Source organism: Myotis davidii, unplaced genomic scaffold, assembly GCF_000327345.1.
Source record: "Myotis davidii unplaced genomic scaffold, ASM32734v1 scaffold38, whole genome shotgun sequence".
NCBI lineage: Eukaryota > Metazoa > Chordata > Mammalia > Chiroptera > Vespertilionidae > Myotis > Myotis davidii.
The window spans coordinates 6,506,637-6,524,778 of record NW_006291383.1 but is presented as its reverse complement, the minus strand read 5'-3'; the positions used below and the strand labels follow the sequence as shown (position 1 = coordinate 6,524,778).

The following is an 18,142-nucleotide window of genomic DNA, read 5'->3' as shown; positions in this document are numbered from 1 at the left end:
TGGGGACGGAGAGGCAGAGGTGTGAGCAGCAGGCTTAGACGCTGGTCTGTGGCTCAGGCCGGGGCTGCCACCTAATCCCTAGTCAAGCCCTATGGGACCTGACTCTGAAGCTGGGAGCCCCTACTGTCAAGACAACGAACGAAAAGGTTGACTGCAGCAGGAACAATCTCCCGTTCTTCTGCCACCCAAGCCCCCGTGTTCAGGGACCACCTCTCCCCGAGGCCTTCCCCCTGGTGTCACCACCTGGGTCCCCTCATCCCAGGCAATCGCAGCCCAGGAGAGGAAGACTGTTTATGCATGCTAGTGGCAACCATGTTTCTCACCTTATTACAATGTTGTACATGCTCAGTAAAGGAAGCATGAACCATAGAGGAAAGTAAAAGCAGCAAAGAAAATCACCCAGAGAGCCACCACCTTGACCCCAGCCACAAGAATGTTTGGTGGGGCTTCTTCCAGCCTTTCTTGTCTCCTTGCTGAAAGCTGGGTGTCTGACACCAGCGAGGCCACACTGGATGCATTTGCATGGGTGTTCTGGCCTTTTCTTACCTTTCATGTCCACCTGATTCTCAAATCGGTCCAGTGACAAAGTGACGCAGCGCACCAGCATGTTGGAGTCCACCAGCGAGCTGTTGATCTGCTTCAGGAACACCTGGAACTTAGTGGGGAGACAAGGCTCAGACGGGAGATGGCAGGCGCCTGCAGTGGTGGAGTCACTGCAAGGGCACTGACCTACCTCTGCCCAGTTGTCACCAGTAAACAGAGGCGCAGACAAGCTGACTGACCTGCCCCAGCAGGGCTACCCCAGATCTTTTCACACCACGTCCAGTGTTTTCTCCACTGAAGGAAGGATGCCAAACTCCTCATTTTTACTTCATTAGTCTGACCTGGGTTTCTGTCACACACACCCTCTGAGCCTAACACACTAGGCCCAGCCCATCTAGCTGGAGCTCATCATGGCACCCACCACACTGAGCCGTTTTCACAGACAACCCGCTCCCAACCATCACACCTGCTCACAAGCAGCTGACACTTTAATGCCCAGCACAAAGACGCTAATAACTGCCTGCTCAAGGCTGTCCATTGACTCCCTAATACTAGTAGTCTCCAATTTAAAACCAGTACCAGAGACTGGTGAGGACAAGGGCTCCAAGGTAACTTCTGAACAATAGAGCAAACCCCACAGCGCCCTGTTAGTCTTACCTTTGCATCAGTGTTGATGTACTTATTGAATCTCTTGAATGCATCAACATTGAACTTCATTAGCTCCCCCAGGAGGTCGAAGTAGCTCTGCAGCACATCCCTGGACTTGCACTCGCTGTCCACGATGCAGTACAAGATGTGCTGGGGGTGGGGAATGACAGATGAAGGCAGGAAGGCAGCTGAGCTCTGGGGCCCACAGGCAGGTGTGGCTGCCACCCCCAGGCCGCACTCTTCTAAGCTACCGGCTTCCCACCAGGGCCTGGCATGTAGCTCAGACCATACAACATCTGCTTTGAGAAAGCATCCAGGTCAATGAAACCTGCTTTCCCTATCTAGACGCTTATCTGAGGATGCTGGTGGCTCCGAGGGCAGGACCAGGACCGACACTTCCCAGGAAGTGGGGGTGGGTTGGGGTATGTAGCCATGACCTCTCTGGCTTGCCCACAGTTCAGAACTAAAGCCAGTGACCTGCTCTGTGGGCACCAAGATGGCCAGGGCTCTCGAGCTTGCCAGCGAGGGGAGGTGTCTCCAGATGTAACACTGGCCACTGCCCGAGCACCTGAGGCCACTCAAATAAATGAAGCACCGGCTTTAAGCACAGGAGGCACATTTTGACCCTATGGTTAGTATTTATGTTTATGAATGAAAACATTTACATTAAAATAAATGTTTATCAAGAACAAAAAGCCAATTTATCTCTTTGATAAGGTTCTCTATGACAGTTAGATTGTTTCCATTTTTCATTTTCTTTTTCCTGAAGTTACACTGATTTGGATAAATTATTTTCCATATAGATTTTACAATAATTGCCAGGTCAGTTTCTTGTTCATATATCTTTTTTAAATCAATTATAGTTTTGGCCATTTTGCTCCCCCTCTTTTGTAAGCTTTTTCTGAAGGCCATTTTTCAATAAAGGGAAATAAACTTTTAGTCAGCAGCAACATATCCTCAGGGTCAAAAGGCCTTGCTGGGTGACTCTGCAGATGCTTATGCTCCTCCAATCATCTGGGAAGCACCCATCATGGACCCACGGTTGGAGACTCAGGGCACATACCAAGGCAATCTGCACTGGCATTTAAAATAGATCCAGTACCTCCTGCCCAGCTTTCTAGGTCTCAGGACAGGAAAGCAACGCATGGGGCTGGGGAAAGAATGGGACACCCAACACCCTGGCTCCTCCAGGCCATTACCTCCAGAAGGTACATCTGGTCTGCATAGGAGGTGGTCCCTCGGAGGAAACTCTCCACAGCCCGGGCTTGCCAAAACCTGCGACCCAAATGTTGACCCCTGGCCCAGGTGGCTAAGGCTGCCCTCTTCTGGCCCATGTTCCATTCCCCACGGTACTGGGAGATGTTGCTGACTTTTCACATATTCAACATTTATAGACCATCTATCAGGCATCAGGCTTCTACTAGGCACTAGGGACACAGCAAGAGTCCCCAGCTTCATGGAGCTGACAGCATGGTGAGGAACAGTCTTCTATTTTGTTCTGTCTGGAAGGGGTTTGTGTCTCAGAGAAGGGCTAGCCCCAGTAACATGAAAATGCCACTCTAGCCTTTGTCCGTTCAGAAGGACAGGAGGACATGGAAGAGAGGGGTGCCAGAGATGCGTGAGGGAACCTGATGGACATGTGTGAACGGGCCACTGAGTTTAAGCCTACTGGGCAGACAGAATAGACAGGGGCACATTTGGGCATGGAGCTTACTGCCAGCTCCCTGCCAGCCCTGATGGAAGGCCTCCCACTACTCCTGTCCATAGCCTTCAGGACTCGGTGAGTCTAAGGAACGCTGAGAAGCCCTCTCTGTCCATGCCCACGTCCCTGTCCATGCCCACCCCACCAGCTCGTTGGGGAAAAGGTTTTCCTTTGTCCCCACAGCTCCTGGGGCAGGCCCTGGGCTCGTGCTTTCCACACTGCATTGAAACAAGATTCTTTTCATGCTTGTTTCCCACATGCCAGGGATCCATGGGGCAGGGACTGTATTTGCTTTTCTCTTCCACCTTTCCAGCCCAGCATAGAATAGGTAGTTGGTGAATGCTTGGTCAATTCTTGAAATACACTGCTGGCATGCAGCAAAAGTTAATACAAACCTGCTAAGCCACACAGGGAAAATGGCAATCAAACCCCTTTTCCCTCATAGTAACCAGATGTTGGAGTGGAAGCTGGTGCCTAAAGGAGGTATTTCTAACCACTTGAGAAACACATGGCTCCTGGGCCCCTCAAGAGTGACAGGTGCCTGTCCCCAGACCCACCTGAAAGATGACTCAGCTGGCTCCTTTTTCATGACCTGCAGCAGACGAGTTAATAAGCCCCTCTTCCCATCACACACCAAACTCCTGAAATAAAATAGACAAAGACACAAGCTTCCAGTCAAGATGGCAGCATAAGTACACATAGTACTAGCATTCTCCCACAACTATATCAAAATTACAACTAAACTACAGAACAGCCATCATTCAGAACTGCCTAAAATCTGGCTGAATGGAAGTCCTACAACTAGGAATTTGAAGGTGCAGCCACACACAGACTGGAAGAAGGGGTGGAGACACCCACATGGAGCAGACAAAAATCAGGAGGGATATCTCAGCTGCAGAGGTCCCTTGAGGAGTGAGGCCCTTCCAGCCCAGGGTTTCAGTACCAGGAAGAGAAGTCCCCACAACTTCCAGCTGTAAAAAACAGTCAGAATTATGGCTGAGTGAGACAGAGGACTGCTGGAGTCCAAGGCAGTTCCTCTTAAAGGGCCCATGCATAGACTTACTCAGACTCACTCCCTCTCAGCTCCAATGCTGGGGCAGCAGCTCGCAAGGCACCAGGGACATACAGGGAGGAATTGAATTGTCTGGCAACATGGTAAGGGCTGGAGGGGTAGCTTTATTCCAGACAGAAGTGCTGGCAGAAGCTATGATTCTTTTTCTGAGCCCTTTCTCCACAGAGCCAGCAGGCAGGCACCATATCAGAGTCTCCATCAACCTGGCTAACACTGTTCATCCCACCTGGTGATTCCCTGAGGCCCCACCCAACTTTCAGGCCCACCCAAGCTCTTTCCAATGGCTTTTCTATTCAAATGGGCTGTCTTGGATTATGTCTCAGACTTTCCTAAATCTCTGAAACAAGCAGCATCTGGCCTTGGTGTGCCCCCTACCTCTAGCTAAGTGACCCCAGGTCCAGCACTAGTTACAGTTGGCCTTGGTTCATAGCTTGGCCTTTCCTGGGCACTTCTAAGTCCAGTACAAGTAGCAGCCATCTGCACATTGCTTTGTAGCTCATATCAGGAGGCCCCAGTCAGAACACAGGTGGCAGCTGACCTTGGCCTGCACCTTGCGGGAGGTCCCAGAGCTATCGCACTCAGTAGACAGCTTCAGACCACGTCAAAGCACCACCCAACCATCTCCACAAGTGACACACTCAAGGGGTGGACTCAGTAGGCACCACAGCCCTGCTAAAGTAAGTCCTGCTCCATAGGGAGGGCCCCTGCACAGCTGATCCTCCATTCCTTGCAGCTGATTGGCCAGGGGCTAAATCTCTCCCCTTGACATGCTAACAGCAAGCAAGGCTCAACTACAATGGAGGGGGTTCACAGCCCACACAGGAGTTGCACACAGAGTACCCAGCTCAGGTAAATAGGCAGGCTGTGCCACTGGACACTACCAGGCGTACTGGTTAATAATGCGGATTTTGTAATCACAGAAAACACGATAATTTAAAGAGAAACATCAAAAGTGCTTTACTCAAAGTAATGTCCATCACTAGCTACACATTTCCCCTATCTTTCAGGTAATTTGTGGATACCGTCCCAATAGAACTTTTCTTGTTTTAAGGCAAACCATTCAGAGACCCAATTTTCCACTTCTTCGCACGTTTTGAAGTACTGCTCAGAAAGTGCATGTGCCATCGATCAGAACAAGTGGTCATCTGAAGGAGCAAGGTCTGGTGAATACGGCGGGTGGGTTAATATTTCCCAGGCAAGATCTTTTAACGTGTCTTTAACTGGTTTTGAAGTGGGTGATGGTGTGTTATCATGAAGCAAAATTACTTTGCCGTGTTTTCTGGCACATTCTGGTCGTTTCACGATTAAAGCGTGGTTCAAATTGATTTGTTGTCGGTAGCGATCAGTATTAACGGTTTTACCTGGTTTTTAGAAGCTCATACTACACCACAACTTCCTAATTCCACCAAACGCAGAACACTGTCTTCTTTCCAAAGAGATTTGGCCTTGCAGTCGATGTTGATGGTTAACCTGGATCAATCCATGATTTTGTACGTTTGGGATTCTCAAAATAAATCCACTTTTCATCGCCAGTCACAATTCGATGCAAAAAAGACTTTCTTTTGTGCCATTGAAGCAACACTTTACTGATGACTTTTCAGTTTTCCATTTGTCTTTCAGCAGCACTTTTCTTCAAAATAAAGCAATGAATTAAAACTTCCCGCAAATGCTCTCTTTTCTTGGCACAAAATTTGACATTTTTAAGCGTCAAAATATCTATGATGTTAACCCCTTCAGAAAATTTGACATATGAAGTTCTGAAGCTTGCTGTCAATACAACAAAATAGCATACCTATTAAATCGCATATATATAACATATGTGTAACTCTATCTATTGAAAAAAATCCGCATTATTAACTCGTACGCCTAGTACAGAACACTTACTACATTAGGCCACTCTACCAAGCTTGGGAGACGTAGCAACTCTAGCTAATATATAGAAACCAACACAGGGAGGTGCCAAAATGAGGAGACAAAGAAACATGTTCTAAATGAAAGAAAAGAACCAAACTCCAGAAAAAGAATTGAACAAAACAGAAACAAGCAAGATGCAGAGTTCAAAAAACTGGTTATAAGGAGGCTCAATGAACTTAGTGAGAACTTCAACAGCATAAAAAAGGACATGGAAACCATAAAAAAGAACCAGTCAGAAATGAAGGATACACTAACTGAAATGAAATATTAATTTATAGGGAATCAACAATAGAGTTGATGAAGCCGAGAATCAAATCAGTGATTTGAAATATAATGAAGCAAAAAATACCCAATCAGCAAGAAGAAAAAAGAATCCAAAAAAATGAAGCTAGTGTAAGGAGCCTCTAGGACAACTTCAAGTGTACCAACATTTGCATCATGGGGGTACCAGACGGAGAAGAGAGAGAGCAAGAAATTGAACATCTATTTTAAAAGATAATGACAGAAAATTTCCCTAACTTGGTGAAGGAAATAAACATACAAGTCCAGGAAGTGCAGAAACTCAAACAAGACGAACCCAAAGAGGCCCACACCAACACATATCATAATTAAAATGCAAAAGGTTAAGGACATAGAGAGAAACTTAAAAGCAGCAAGAGAAAAGCACTTAGTTACTTACAAGGGAGCTCCCTTAAGACTGTCAGCTGATTTCTCAACAGAAAATTTGCAGGACAGAAGGAATGGCAAAAATATTCAAATTGATGAAAAGCAAGGACCTACAACCAAGATTATTCTACCCAGCAAAGTTACTATTTAGAGTCAAAGGATAAAGAGCTTCCCAGACAAGAAAAAGTTAAAGGAGTTCATCACCATCAAACCAGTATCAAATAAAATGTAAAAGGGTCTTCTTTAAGAAGAAGGAAAAAAAAGATAAAAAATATGAATAAAACGGCAATAAATACATATCTATCAACAACTGAATCTAAAAAAAAAACTAAAAAACAAAATATACAAAGCAGCACAACAGAAACAGACTCATAGATACAGAGAATATTTTGATGGTTACCAGATGGGGATGGGGTTAGGGAAATGGGTGAAAAGGTGAAGCAATTAAGAAGTACAAATTGATAGTTACAGAATAGTTACAGGGATGTAAAGTACAGTATAAGAAATACTAGAGGCCCAGTGCACGAAATTCGTGCATGGGGTGTGTGTGTGTGATCACCCAAAACTGCCCTCCCTCTCAGGCCTGGTCCTTCCCCTGCTGGCCTGATTGCCCACAACTGTCCTCCCCTGCTGGCCATCTTGTGTCCACATGGGGGTGGCCATCTTGTGTGTTGGAGTGATGGTCAATTTGCATATTACCTCTTTATTATATAGGATAGTCAATAATATTCTAATAATTATGTATGGTGTCAAATGGGTACAAGATATATCAGGATGCTCACTTAAGTTATATAAGGTCTAATCAATGGGATATACACTAATATATGTCAACTTTAATTACAAAATTAAAGAATGATTTCAAAAAATCTACACCCAATATGTAACAGCTAAAACACTTAAATGCAAAATTAAATGCTGAAAATAACCATTTTATACTGAAAAAATCCTATATAATAAAAGCCTAATATGCCGTTCAACCAATCAAAGCATAATATGCTAATGATATGCTAAGGCTGCTCAACTGCTCGCTAGGACATGTACTGACCACCAGGGGCAGACAGTTGACTGGTCAACCAGTCGCTATGATGTGCACTGACCACCAGGGGGCAGACGCTCTGACCAGTAGGTTAGCTTGCTGCTGGGGTCCAGCCAATCGAGACTGAACGAGATGGGCCGGACATGCCCTGGAGCCCTCCTGTGGTCCCACCCCAGCTGGCCAACCTCCTGTGTCCTTCCCTGGCCCCAATTGTGCACCAGTGTGGTCCCTCGCAATCCAGGACCCCTCAGGGGATGTTGGAGAGCCGGTTTCCGCCCAATCTCCCAGGCCAGGCTGAGGGACCCCAGTGGTGCATGAATTCGTGCACTGGGCCTCTAGTTTAAAATAAAATAGAGAGGGACATCGGTGGCAGATCTGAGAAGCTAACAGGGGCACTGAGACTGGTCTTCCCACTGACTTAGGTGGGGAGAAACAAGGGGACATTTCCAGGCTGCAGGTTGCCCTTTTGCTCTACCTGTGCCCAGAGCGTCCCATGGCCCCCTACAGTCTTAGAACTGAATAGCCAAGTGCATTCACACTTTATCTCAGGCCACCTTTCCATTCTCAGACCCACTGGCAAGTGATCAAAGGCCAGAAACACATTCAATAATCAGACAGGGCTCAGATCTACTGGAAGAAGGGTTATTTACACCAAACATGGGTTGCGAACAGGCCATGACAGGATATACCAGATGGGGCAAAGTCTGTGCCAACAGGGTAAGACAGGGAGTACCCTGAGCCCCTGGCTCAGCTGCAGCCAGCCTTGAACAAGTACCCGTGCCTCTGAGAAAATGACTCAGGCCTCATCATGGGGAAAAAAGGAGCAGCAGGCAGGAGTTTGTGACTCTCAAATGTTCTCTTCAAATAAGGAAGCTCTACTTTATCCACTACAGACATTAGGGTGAGACTATGATTTCACTTGAACAAGAGTTCTGTTCCCTTAAACAACAACAACAACAACAACAAAAAACCTGAGGATTATGACTCGTGTTGCTGGATATAGTCCTCCTTTGCCCTGACCCTATGAGCCTGTGACCTCCTTGCCCAGAACCAGATGATGAGGTAAGCATAACCCAGCAAATGGGACTTTGATGAGGTTGAGGGGGCTGCTTCTGTTTGTCCTGCTTGGCTGCAACTGCCACCATGCAATCAAGGAGGATGTCAGCAAAGGTGAGAGCAAGGGGAGGAGCAGGGCATACATGACCTTTGTCAGGTGACCTCTCCAAGATCCTGCTCCCCCATCTGTAAAGTGGAGGTGATGAAGACACTTCCTTCCTAGGGCTGCTGTGGGGCTCCACTGATATAATGCAGGTGACGTAAGAACAATGTCTTACACACAGGAGCCTTTAGGACACTGCAGCTACATGTAAGGACATGTCTGCATACCTGCGTGAACCCATCTGTGTGTCCCAGGGCACACAAGCAGCCAAGGGTGGGCTGTGGGCCAAAGCCGTACCCCATCCATGCTCACCTGTCAGTGTTGAGGACGGCTTCCACCTCGGGGATGTTGGCCTTGAGAGAGATGGCACTGAGTTCATTCAGCTCCTGGTTGTTGAGCAGGAGGTACTTGTTCCTGAAACAAATGGGTTGCAGGGAGCTTAAGGACAGGACTGGGGCTGCCAGGTCAGCACTGGGTAGTCCCCTGCCCTTTTCCTGTAGAGAGGGTGGATCTAAGAATCCCCCAAGTACCCTTCCCCAACACCTTGTACCCCCTGAGCAGGCACAGAGGGAGGCATGGAGTCTCCCTGGCCCCAATTCCCACCCCTCTGCCTGCCACATTCACTAACAAGTTCTCTTCCCTTAGCATCCCAGGCCTTTCTTTGCACTGAACGTTCTACTTGATTTCTTAAAGGCACTTCCCCCCAACATGTCCAAACGAAACTCATCATTTTAAAGGCATACCTCGTTTTAGTGTGCTTCACAGAGGTTGCTTTTTTAAACAAATTGAAGTCAAGACCCTGTACCAGCAAAAAAGGGTAATAAGAGGCTAACAACTCCTGCCTCACTCCCTAGGGTGGCAGTGAGGACTAAGGGAAAGCTCAAAGCAGTGCCTGGCATAAAGGAAGGGCAGGACAACTGGCAGCTCTTATTACAGTATCATGAAGTGCAGCCACTGTGGTGACAGCGGCTGTCCCGGCTCCCAGGTCCTCCTCCTGAGCCGGGGTCAGCGATGGGACAAAGAGAGGAGAGAATACAGAGCAACAACTCTCCTTCCAGGGACAGCTCGTACTTACTCGTGGTGGTCGCTGAAACTCTGGAGAAGCCTCAGAAACTGTATCTTCAAGGTGATGTCCTAAAATAGATGTGCAGCTTGATGTTAAAACCATGGTCACAATGTTCCAAAGAAAGCAAACACTCTGGTGAGAGCCTGGGCATATTGCTTTGCTTCTCTGAGCCTCTGTCCTCATGCACAATGAGGACTTGAGTCAGAAAACCCTTTGTTGTCTTCCATGCCTGGACAATTGCAGATTAAGCTAATGTGGACTCTTCTTGCTAAAAATACCCCAACATACTGGATTAAAAAGTAACTGAAATTCTGCCAAACCGGTTTGGCTAAGTGGATAGAGCGTCGGCCTGCGGACTGAAAGGCCCCGGGTTCGATTCCGGTCAAGGGCATGTACCTTGGGTTGCGGGCACATCCCCAGTGGGAGGTATGCAGGAGGCAGCTGATCGATGTTTCTCTCTCATCAATGTTTCTAACTCTCTTTCTCTCTCCTTTCCTCTCTGTAAAAAATCAATAAAAAAAAGTAACTGAAATTCTTTTAAATATGAGGCTAATTTCAAAAGAAAGAAAGGAAAATCCATAGAACTCAGAAATGAAGGACTGAGTTCAGAGCTCTGAGCACAGCGCTGATGGTGGAGAAGTGAAAATGAGACTCATCTAGGCCAGGGTTTGGGTTTTAATGCCCTGTGGGACCAGACAGAGCTGTGGGCCCACATAAAGCCTGGGAAGTGCATACATTTGGCAAAAGAAGGGTTTCTCTGCCAGGCTGCTGCTGGTGAGAGAGCCCCAGGAGAACAGCCTCTGAAGTACCTGGCAGACAAAGCAAAGTGCTTATTAATCACTCCCAGGGCCCAGGCTACGCAGGTACTCAAGAGGGAAAACAACACGTGCCCCCCCCCGCCCCCCGCCCCCCCCAAAGGTGACCTCTCCGTACATTACAGAGCCCGAGGCAAGACTCTACCCAAAGTTGAGTTTGAAGACTCAAACACAAGTATTAGTACCCCAAGAACAATCTGAAAGAGACCACAAACATGTATGTTACAAATAATTAAAAAGAGGTAAAATGCAACAGAAGAAAACATTAACATGATCTGAATAAAAATCAAGTAATTTTTGACAGAATGTCTAGAAATGCCGAATATATTCACTTGAAATTAAAACATCAGATGGATGGGCTGAAAGGCAACTCCAACAAGACCAGAGAGAAATATGGTGAACAGGAAGATAAGGCACGGAGGAAAACCCTCAGAACACAGTGCAGGGACCAAAGGGGAGCCATGGCACTAGACCCTGACAGTTTTGTGCACTTTAAGGTCCCAGAGCACTTTAATCCTCCTGCTGGTGGCTGAGCCTCCATGTGGCCTGTGAGGCCAGCAGGGAAGGAAGAGTGATCTTACTTTTGCAAGAAACAGAGGCTCAGAGATTCAGTGACTGGTTCAAGCTCTCCCAACAAGCTATGTGGCACAACAGGCCCCCCAACGCCCAGTTCATTGCTTGCTCCAGGGTACTGTGACAGAGACAAGGTAGCGGAGAGCCCTTACCAGGGGTGGGCCAACTTTTTGACTCGAGGGCCACAATGGGTTCTTAAACTGGACCGGAGGGCCGGAACAAAAGCATGGATGGAGTGTTTGTGTGAACTAATATAAATTCAAAGTAAACATCATTACATAAAAGGTACGGTCTTTTTTTTTTTAGTTTTATTCATTTCAAACGGGACGGATCCGGCCCGCGGGCCGTAGTTTGCCCACGGCTGCCTTAGTCCCTTAAAAAAGGAAAGCATCCTAAATCCCTTTTTGGATGCAGAGCATAGGCGGTGTGTGGTTCTTGGAGGCAAAACTATCAGTGGATATAATTATAGTGCAGCAGAGCACAGAATGAGGACAATCTTGTTAGATAATGTAGTGGGTGGCCCTGCCTCGAGGGAAGTGAGCCCCCCCACCCCCAAGGCATATAAAGGGAAGCAAGAGGAGGCCAAGAGGGACTTCTGCATAGGTGGAGGGGTGGGGTCAGGTCCCTTCCCAAGGTAGATTCCAGTTATGGGATTAATAGGTTATGACTGGAAGTTTCTGCTCTACTCTCAAAGACTGAGATTTCAAAGGGTCAAGAGCAGGTCTTGAAACAACTACTCCTGGCAAATAAAGCCTATCTGTCCCCAGGGTCCCTTGCTCACCGGGCTACAGTCGCAGTTCTGGTTGTGACCATGGAGGACAAGGGCAGATGCTGAATGCTTCCTCCAAATCAGCTTGTCAAACAAGTTATTAAGCCCCGGGATCAGCTTGAACTCTGCGATCATCCTGTGAACCTGGATGGTGTTGGAAGGCAAAAGCATTTTAAAACTAATGTGAGGAAAAGATGTAGCAAAGCCTAGTGCTGGTATAATAACAATCTTCAGAACAAAGAAAGCAACAGTCAGTAGGGAGTGTTGTGGCTTACAGAAAACATCCACACATTCCCTACCCTGCTCATTAATTCTCACAATATCCTAGGAGTAACACTGTACAATAGGACCTCTTTTAAGACCATGCGTTCTGGACTCAGATAGCCCTGGGTTTGTCTCTCAACTCCACCACCTCCAAACTGTGTAACTGTAAGCAAATTCCTTAACCTTTCTGATTTATTCCCTGCCTCTGCATATCTACCCTATCTAATAAAAGAGAAACATGGTAATTGGTGTACGACTGCTACCCTTCCCATTGGCTAATCAGCAAGATGTGCAAATTAACTGCCAGCCAAGATGGCAGCCGGCAGCCAGGCAGCTTGAAACTAACATGAGGCTTGCTTGCTTCAGTGACGGAGGAAACCAACGTTCCCCGCCTGCCTTACCGGCCTCTGAGCTTGCAGTTTAAGAAACATTGTAACAAATATAGAAGCTAAACAAAACCCCAGAAACCTGCTTTCAGTGAGCTGGGATCTCAGAGCTGGAGTTGATACAGAGTTTCGATTATAGAACCTAAACAAACCAGAAACCTGCTTTCAGCAGTGGAGGCCTAAGAGCTGGAGCCTCAGAGCTAAAGCTGGCCCAGAATAAAAAAAGGAAAAAAGAAAAAAAGGGAAAAAAGGAGCGGTTGGGAGCTTCAATCCCCCCCAGCCTGAAAACAGCCCTCAGCCCCTCACCCAGACTGGCCAGGCATCCCAGTGGGGACCCCCACCCTGATCCAGGACACCCTTCATGGCAAACCAGCCGGCCCCCACCTGTGCACCAGGCCTCTATGCTATATAGTAAAAGGGTAATATGCCTCCCAGCACCGCGATCAGCGGAGCCGCAGGGCCTCCCGGCACCGGAATCAGCATGACAGGGGGCAGCGCTCAAACCCCCTGATCAGCCCTGCTCTGTGTGTGACGGGGTAGAGCCATAACCTCCCCATCGGCCCTGCCCTGAGTGTGACAGTGGCGGCGCCCCAACCCCCTGATATGCCCTGCTCTGTGCGTGACAGGGGGTGGTGCCGCAACCTCCCCATCGACCCTGCCTTGAGTGTGATAGGGGGCAGTGCCCCAACCCCCCAATCGGCCCTACCCTGAGTGTGACTGAGTGTGGCATCGCAACCTCCCGATCCGTCCTGCTCTGTGCATGACAGGGGGCAGTGCCCCAACTCCCCAATTGGCCCTGCTCTGAGCCCGACCAGGGGCTGCACCTAGGGTTTGGGCCTGCCCTCTGCCACCCGGGAGCAGGCCTAAGCCAGCAGGTCGTTATCTCCCGAGGGGTCCCAGACTGCGAGAGGGCATAGGCTGGGCTGAGGGACCCTCCCTCCCCACCGAGTGCACAAATTTTTGTGCAACGGGCCTCTAGTATATATAAAAGCCTAAGCAACCATTAGGACTTAATGACTGGTCGCTATGATGCACACTGACCACCAGGGGGCAGATGCTTAATGCAGGGGCTGCCCCCTGGTGGTCAGTGTGCTCCCACAGCCAACCTCCCCCTGGCCGGCCAGCACAGATTGCCTGATAGGAGCCTGCCAGCCAACCTCCCTCAGTCCCTCCCCCACCTCAGTGCACAAATCCATGCACGGGGACTCTAGTCATTAAAATAAAAATGCCACTCATGCTTCATAGTAGGATAAATTTCAAGTGGAGGCAAGATAAAAATATAATAAAATGAAACTCTAAGAATCCTAGAAAAATTTACGCAAAAGCTTTGTTTGTTGTTGTTGTTAATCCTCACCTGAGGATATTTTTTCCATTCATTTTTTTAGAGAGAGTGGGAGGGAGGGGGAGAGACAGAGAAACATCGATGTGTCATCGATTGGTTGCCTCCTGCATGCACCCTGACTGGGGCTAGGGATCAAGCCTGCAACTGAGGTATGTGCCCTTGACCAACATCAAACCCGGAACCCTTCAGTCAGGGCAGCAATTTAAACTCGGGCCCATGCTCTATCCACTAAGCCAAGGCAGGAAGGGCTGCAAAAGCTTTAAAAATGACACTGAGAAAGACTTCCTAAAGCAGTATTCCAAACCTAGAAGCATAGAAGAGTGTTGAATTCAACCACACAAACCTTTTAAAATTCTGCATGGCAAAACTCACAGTAAGGAAAGCCACAAGTTAAATATGACAGATGGGACCATACTCAAAATCTTGTGTCACACTCAGGCAAAAAGCTAATTTCCTCTATAAGGAATCCTACAAATCTCTAAAACAAAAACACCAACCCTACAGAAAAAATGGGCATACGATACAGACAGAAAAACATAAAAGGTTCTTCAATATATGCAAAGTGCTCAGCCTCACTTAGAATATTAAGAGAAATTCAAACACCTAATTTTGTACTTTTTTAGACTGGCAAAGAATAAAAGTTTTATAATCCTGTGTTGGTGAGCTGGGCCTCAGGCATGCTCCTACCCTGCTGGTGGGAGGGCACTGGTACTACCTGGAGAGGAAGGACAGTTTGTAGTATCCCTAAAAATTACAAATGCATATTCCCTTTGACCAGCAATTCTTTTAGGAATTTATACAAAGACAAATACATATAAATACTAAATGGCACATGTACAAACTTACTCATGGCAACATTATCTGTAATACCAAAATAGACATAACCTATACCTCCATCATCGGGGAATAGTTACATAAATTATGGTACATTCACTTAATGGGATACTTGACACCAGTAACATAGAATGAAGGTTTTTTAACTTGTGAATTGCACATTCATCAAAACATAATATTAAAAAAGCAAGTGTGCACATGCTATATTATTATGTAAAAAATGAGAGGAATATATTGCTTTTATAAGTACAGAATCTAAAAGGATACATTAATAACTGGTAAAATTAGATGCTTATGGAAGAATCAGAATGTTTAGGATCAGAGGGGAGAAAGCCTTCACTGATATTATTTATCCGTTTAATATAGAACTACCTTTTTAAAAACAACAACATATTTTTATTGCTATCAGAGAGGAAGGGGAGGGAGAGAGACAGAAATATCAATGATGAGAGAGAATTTTGATCAGCTGCTTCCTGCACGCCCTTTACTGGGGATTGAGCCTGTAACCAGGGCATGTGCCCTGACCAGAATCGAACTGGTGACCTCTTAGTTCATGGGTCAATGCTCAACCACTGAGCCACACAGGCTGGGCTAGAACTACTTTCCAACATTGAACTATATGAATTATTCAACTACTAAAAGTAATTTTTCACATAACACAAAATGAAGCTATTATTACCTCTTTTCAAGGCTGTTATATAAATAAAGTCAGAATAGATATGTAAATACTTGAGCACAGCAACAGTGCTCATTAATTCCCTCTTTACAAGGGGAAATGGGAGTTCAGCAGGACTGCCCTGGGCAAGGCAGTGGTGAAGATGCCACCCTAACTCAGGTGTCCTGATCCTAAAGCCTGCCCCTTCCCAGCCCACCACAGGCATATTTATCAGGGGACACCAGAATCTGACAAAGCTCTGTGACTCTGGGCAGTGTTCTTCTTTGAGCCGAGTCTCTTGATGGGAAATGAATTGTTGAAAGGACTCGATGAAGTAATATAGGGGAAGCTCAGGGCCTGACTTACAGGATGTGCTGAAAAAGAAGAAGAAAAAGACTGCTCTATTGATTACATTCATGATGATGAACGGGGGATGGAATTTATGGATGTGGAGAGCATTTCCTCAAGTCTAATGATTCAATTTACCCAAGACCAGTCACAGAACTTGGCCCAAAAGCACAAGAAGAAGGCCACTCTTGGGCCTTGCCAAGGAAACCCTTCCCCTTGCTATCCTGGTCTAGGCAGGGTCTGTGAGCCCATGTGCCCACAGGGCCTGTCACACAGCAGGCGCTCAGTAACTGCTGATTGTGCAAAGGACGAGCCAGCAGAGCACTGGCTCTCGGTTGGGCTGGATTCCAAGACCAGCTGATGGTCCCACCCAGGAAGCAGTGTAATCACAGTTTAACTAAAGACCACGTGACTCACAGAAACTTGGTAACAGGAAGGCTCAGGAAGCAGGGAATTGCTATGTTTGGGGCAGAAGAGTCAGGGCAGCAATTTAAATCCTGCCTCTACCGATGCTTGGCACCTGAGAGCAGGGCCCTTTGTCTACCTTGGTTTTCTCAAGCATCAAGTAAGGGAGAAAAAGGGGTCACCACATGTTGTATAAGTTACCAAATACCTGAAAATTCAAACATAAATAACTGTGAAAGTACCTCAAAAAAGTAAAGCACTTAGTATATGTAAGACATTATGACTATTACTTTTTATAACAAATACTATCCCATGCTGAAGGAAGGAGCCCCAGTGCTGTGGATGTCAGGGTGGGATCTCACCCAATGAGATCCTGGTTTTTAAATACCACCTATATGCTGATGACCCCCAAAGTGATACCTCTAGTGCTGGCCTCTCCCCTAACTCCAAGTGTGGATTCTAATAGACACCTCACACCTAACTTGGTCAAACTGTACTGCTCACCTTCTTCCCTATGCCTACCCTTCCACTCCTCACCACCTTAGCCATTTCAGTAAATGGCAAATCCATCCTCCCCCTTCTTTGGCCAAAAACTTTGGAAGGAATTAAGGAAGACATACTCAACTCTTCTCTTTTATGCCTACATCCAAACTATCAGCAAATCCTACCTGTTTTACCTTCAAAACAGATCTAGAATGCAAGTGTTCCTCATGACACCCACCACCTTATGCAGGTCTTAGCTGTCATCTTTCACACAGCAGCCACAGGGTCAGCTTCCCATTTCACTCAGAGCAAAACACCAAAGTCCTTAACGTGGTCTATGAAAGCTGATGCAATCTGGCTCCGTGCAACCCCTCAGCCCTCCTCTCCTCATTGCTTTTCTAGTCCACCCCCATGCCCCTAGCCTCCCGTTTCCTTATTGGTCTCCCAACCCACCAGGCATGCTCCCACCTCAGGGGCTTGGTCCCTCTACCAGGCAGGCTGCCTTGGGGGTCCGCATGCTTGGCTCCCCTCTTTCTTCAGGACAATGCCATGCCAGATGTCCCCCTTCAGTGAGTTTCCCCGTCTACACCATCTAGAATTGTTCCTTACATGTACAACGGGGAAACTGCACCTGTCTCACACAGAGGTGGGTGATGGTCCGGTGTCTGAATCAAAAGGTATGAAAGGACCAGTGAGCACAGCCTCCACTCACCTTTACTCCCCCTCCCCTATGCCTCGTTTCATCCCTAGAATAATGCAGCTAGCAGGAGAGGGCTCCTTCTCTACCTTAAAGAAGATGCTGCATACTTCCAAGACCCTCTATCTCCCTTTGTAGGTTACGGACCCTTGCTCCTCCCTCCTGGAACTACTTGAAGGTTTAGGGAACCCCAGCACACCTGGAGTCCCCTGGTAGCTGCCCAGTTTTCATAATGTGACACAGTGCTGAGCTCTGGCCCACCACCGCTAGCCCCCATCAGACTGGCAAGTCCACCAGTGCATTGACAGAGCAGTCATCTTGCCAGTCACTGACCATTTATTCTTCATGTCAAGGTCAGGTAACATAGCTAAACTGTCTCTTCTGCAGGGCACCAATGCTTTGCCTAGAAATGCTGCCCACAGCAAAGTACAGAGGAAAGACTGTGAGCTCTGGAATCAGACTGGTTTCCTCAGAGAAAAGGAAATCAAACCTAATGCTTGCCGGGCTAGAGAACCATACTGAGAGGCAGCCTCGTGGAGTACGCGGCGTACCACAGCGCCCAGGAAGCACTGGCGTCCGACTCCTGCCTGAGATGTGGGGGAGAGGCCCACCTGGTTTCGCTGACGCCCCATCAGCAGCACACAGAGGACATAGAGCACTTCCAGTTTGTACATGATCTCGTGCATAATCTTCATGGACTGGGGCAACTGCGTCCGAGCTGAAGTGTGAGGCAGGCCGTTCTCCTCAGAAGCCCCTGGAGGAGAG

At 47.4% G+C, this 18,142-nt stretch overlaps 1 protein-coding gene across 1 annotated transcript in view; it reads right to left on the bottom strand.

Annotated features, from left to right (window-relative positions):
* TRPC4AP (transient receptor potential cation channel subfamily C member 4 associated protein) overlaps positions 1-18,142 on the bottom strand; it is a 56,221-nt gene that overhangs the window by 2,501 nt on the left and 35,578 nt on the right. Inside the window, exons 8-15 of the mRNA XM_006764569.2 lie at positions 17,989-18,131; positions 11,976-12,107; positions 9,816-9,874; positions 9,053-9,154; positions 3,451-3,534; positions 2,391-2,466; positions 1,201-1,341; positions 547-655 (exon numbers count right to left, since the gene is read on the bottom strand). Coding sequence (XP_006764632.2) covers positions 547-655; positions 1,201-1,341; positions 2,391-2,466; positions 3,451-3,534; positions 9,053-9,154; positions 9,816-9,874; positions 11,976-12,107; positions 17,989-18,131 — 846 coding nt within the window. The remainder of the gene's footprint in view (positions 1-546; positions 656-1,200; positions 1,342-2,390; positions 2,467-3,450; positions 3,535-9,052; positions 9,155-9,815; positions 9,875-11,975; positions 12,108-17,988; positions 18,132-18,142) is intronic.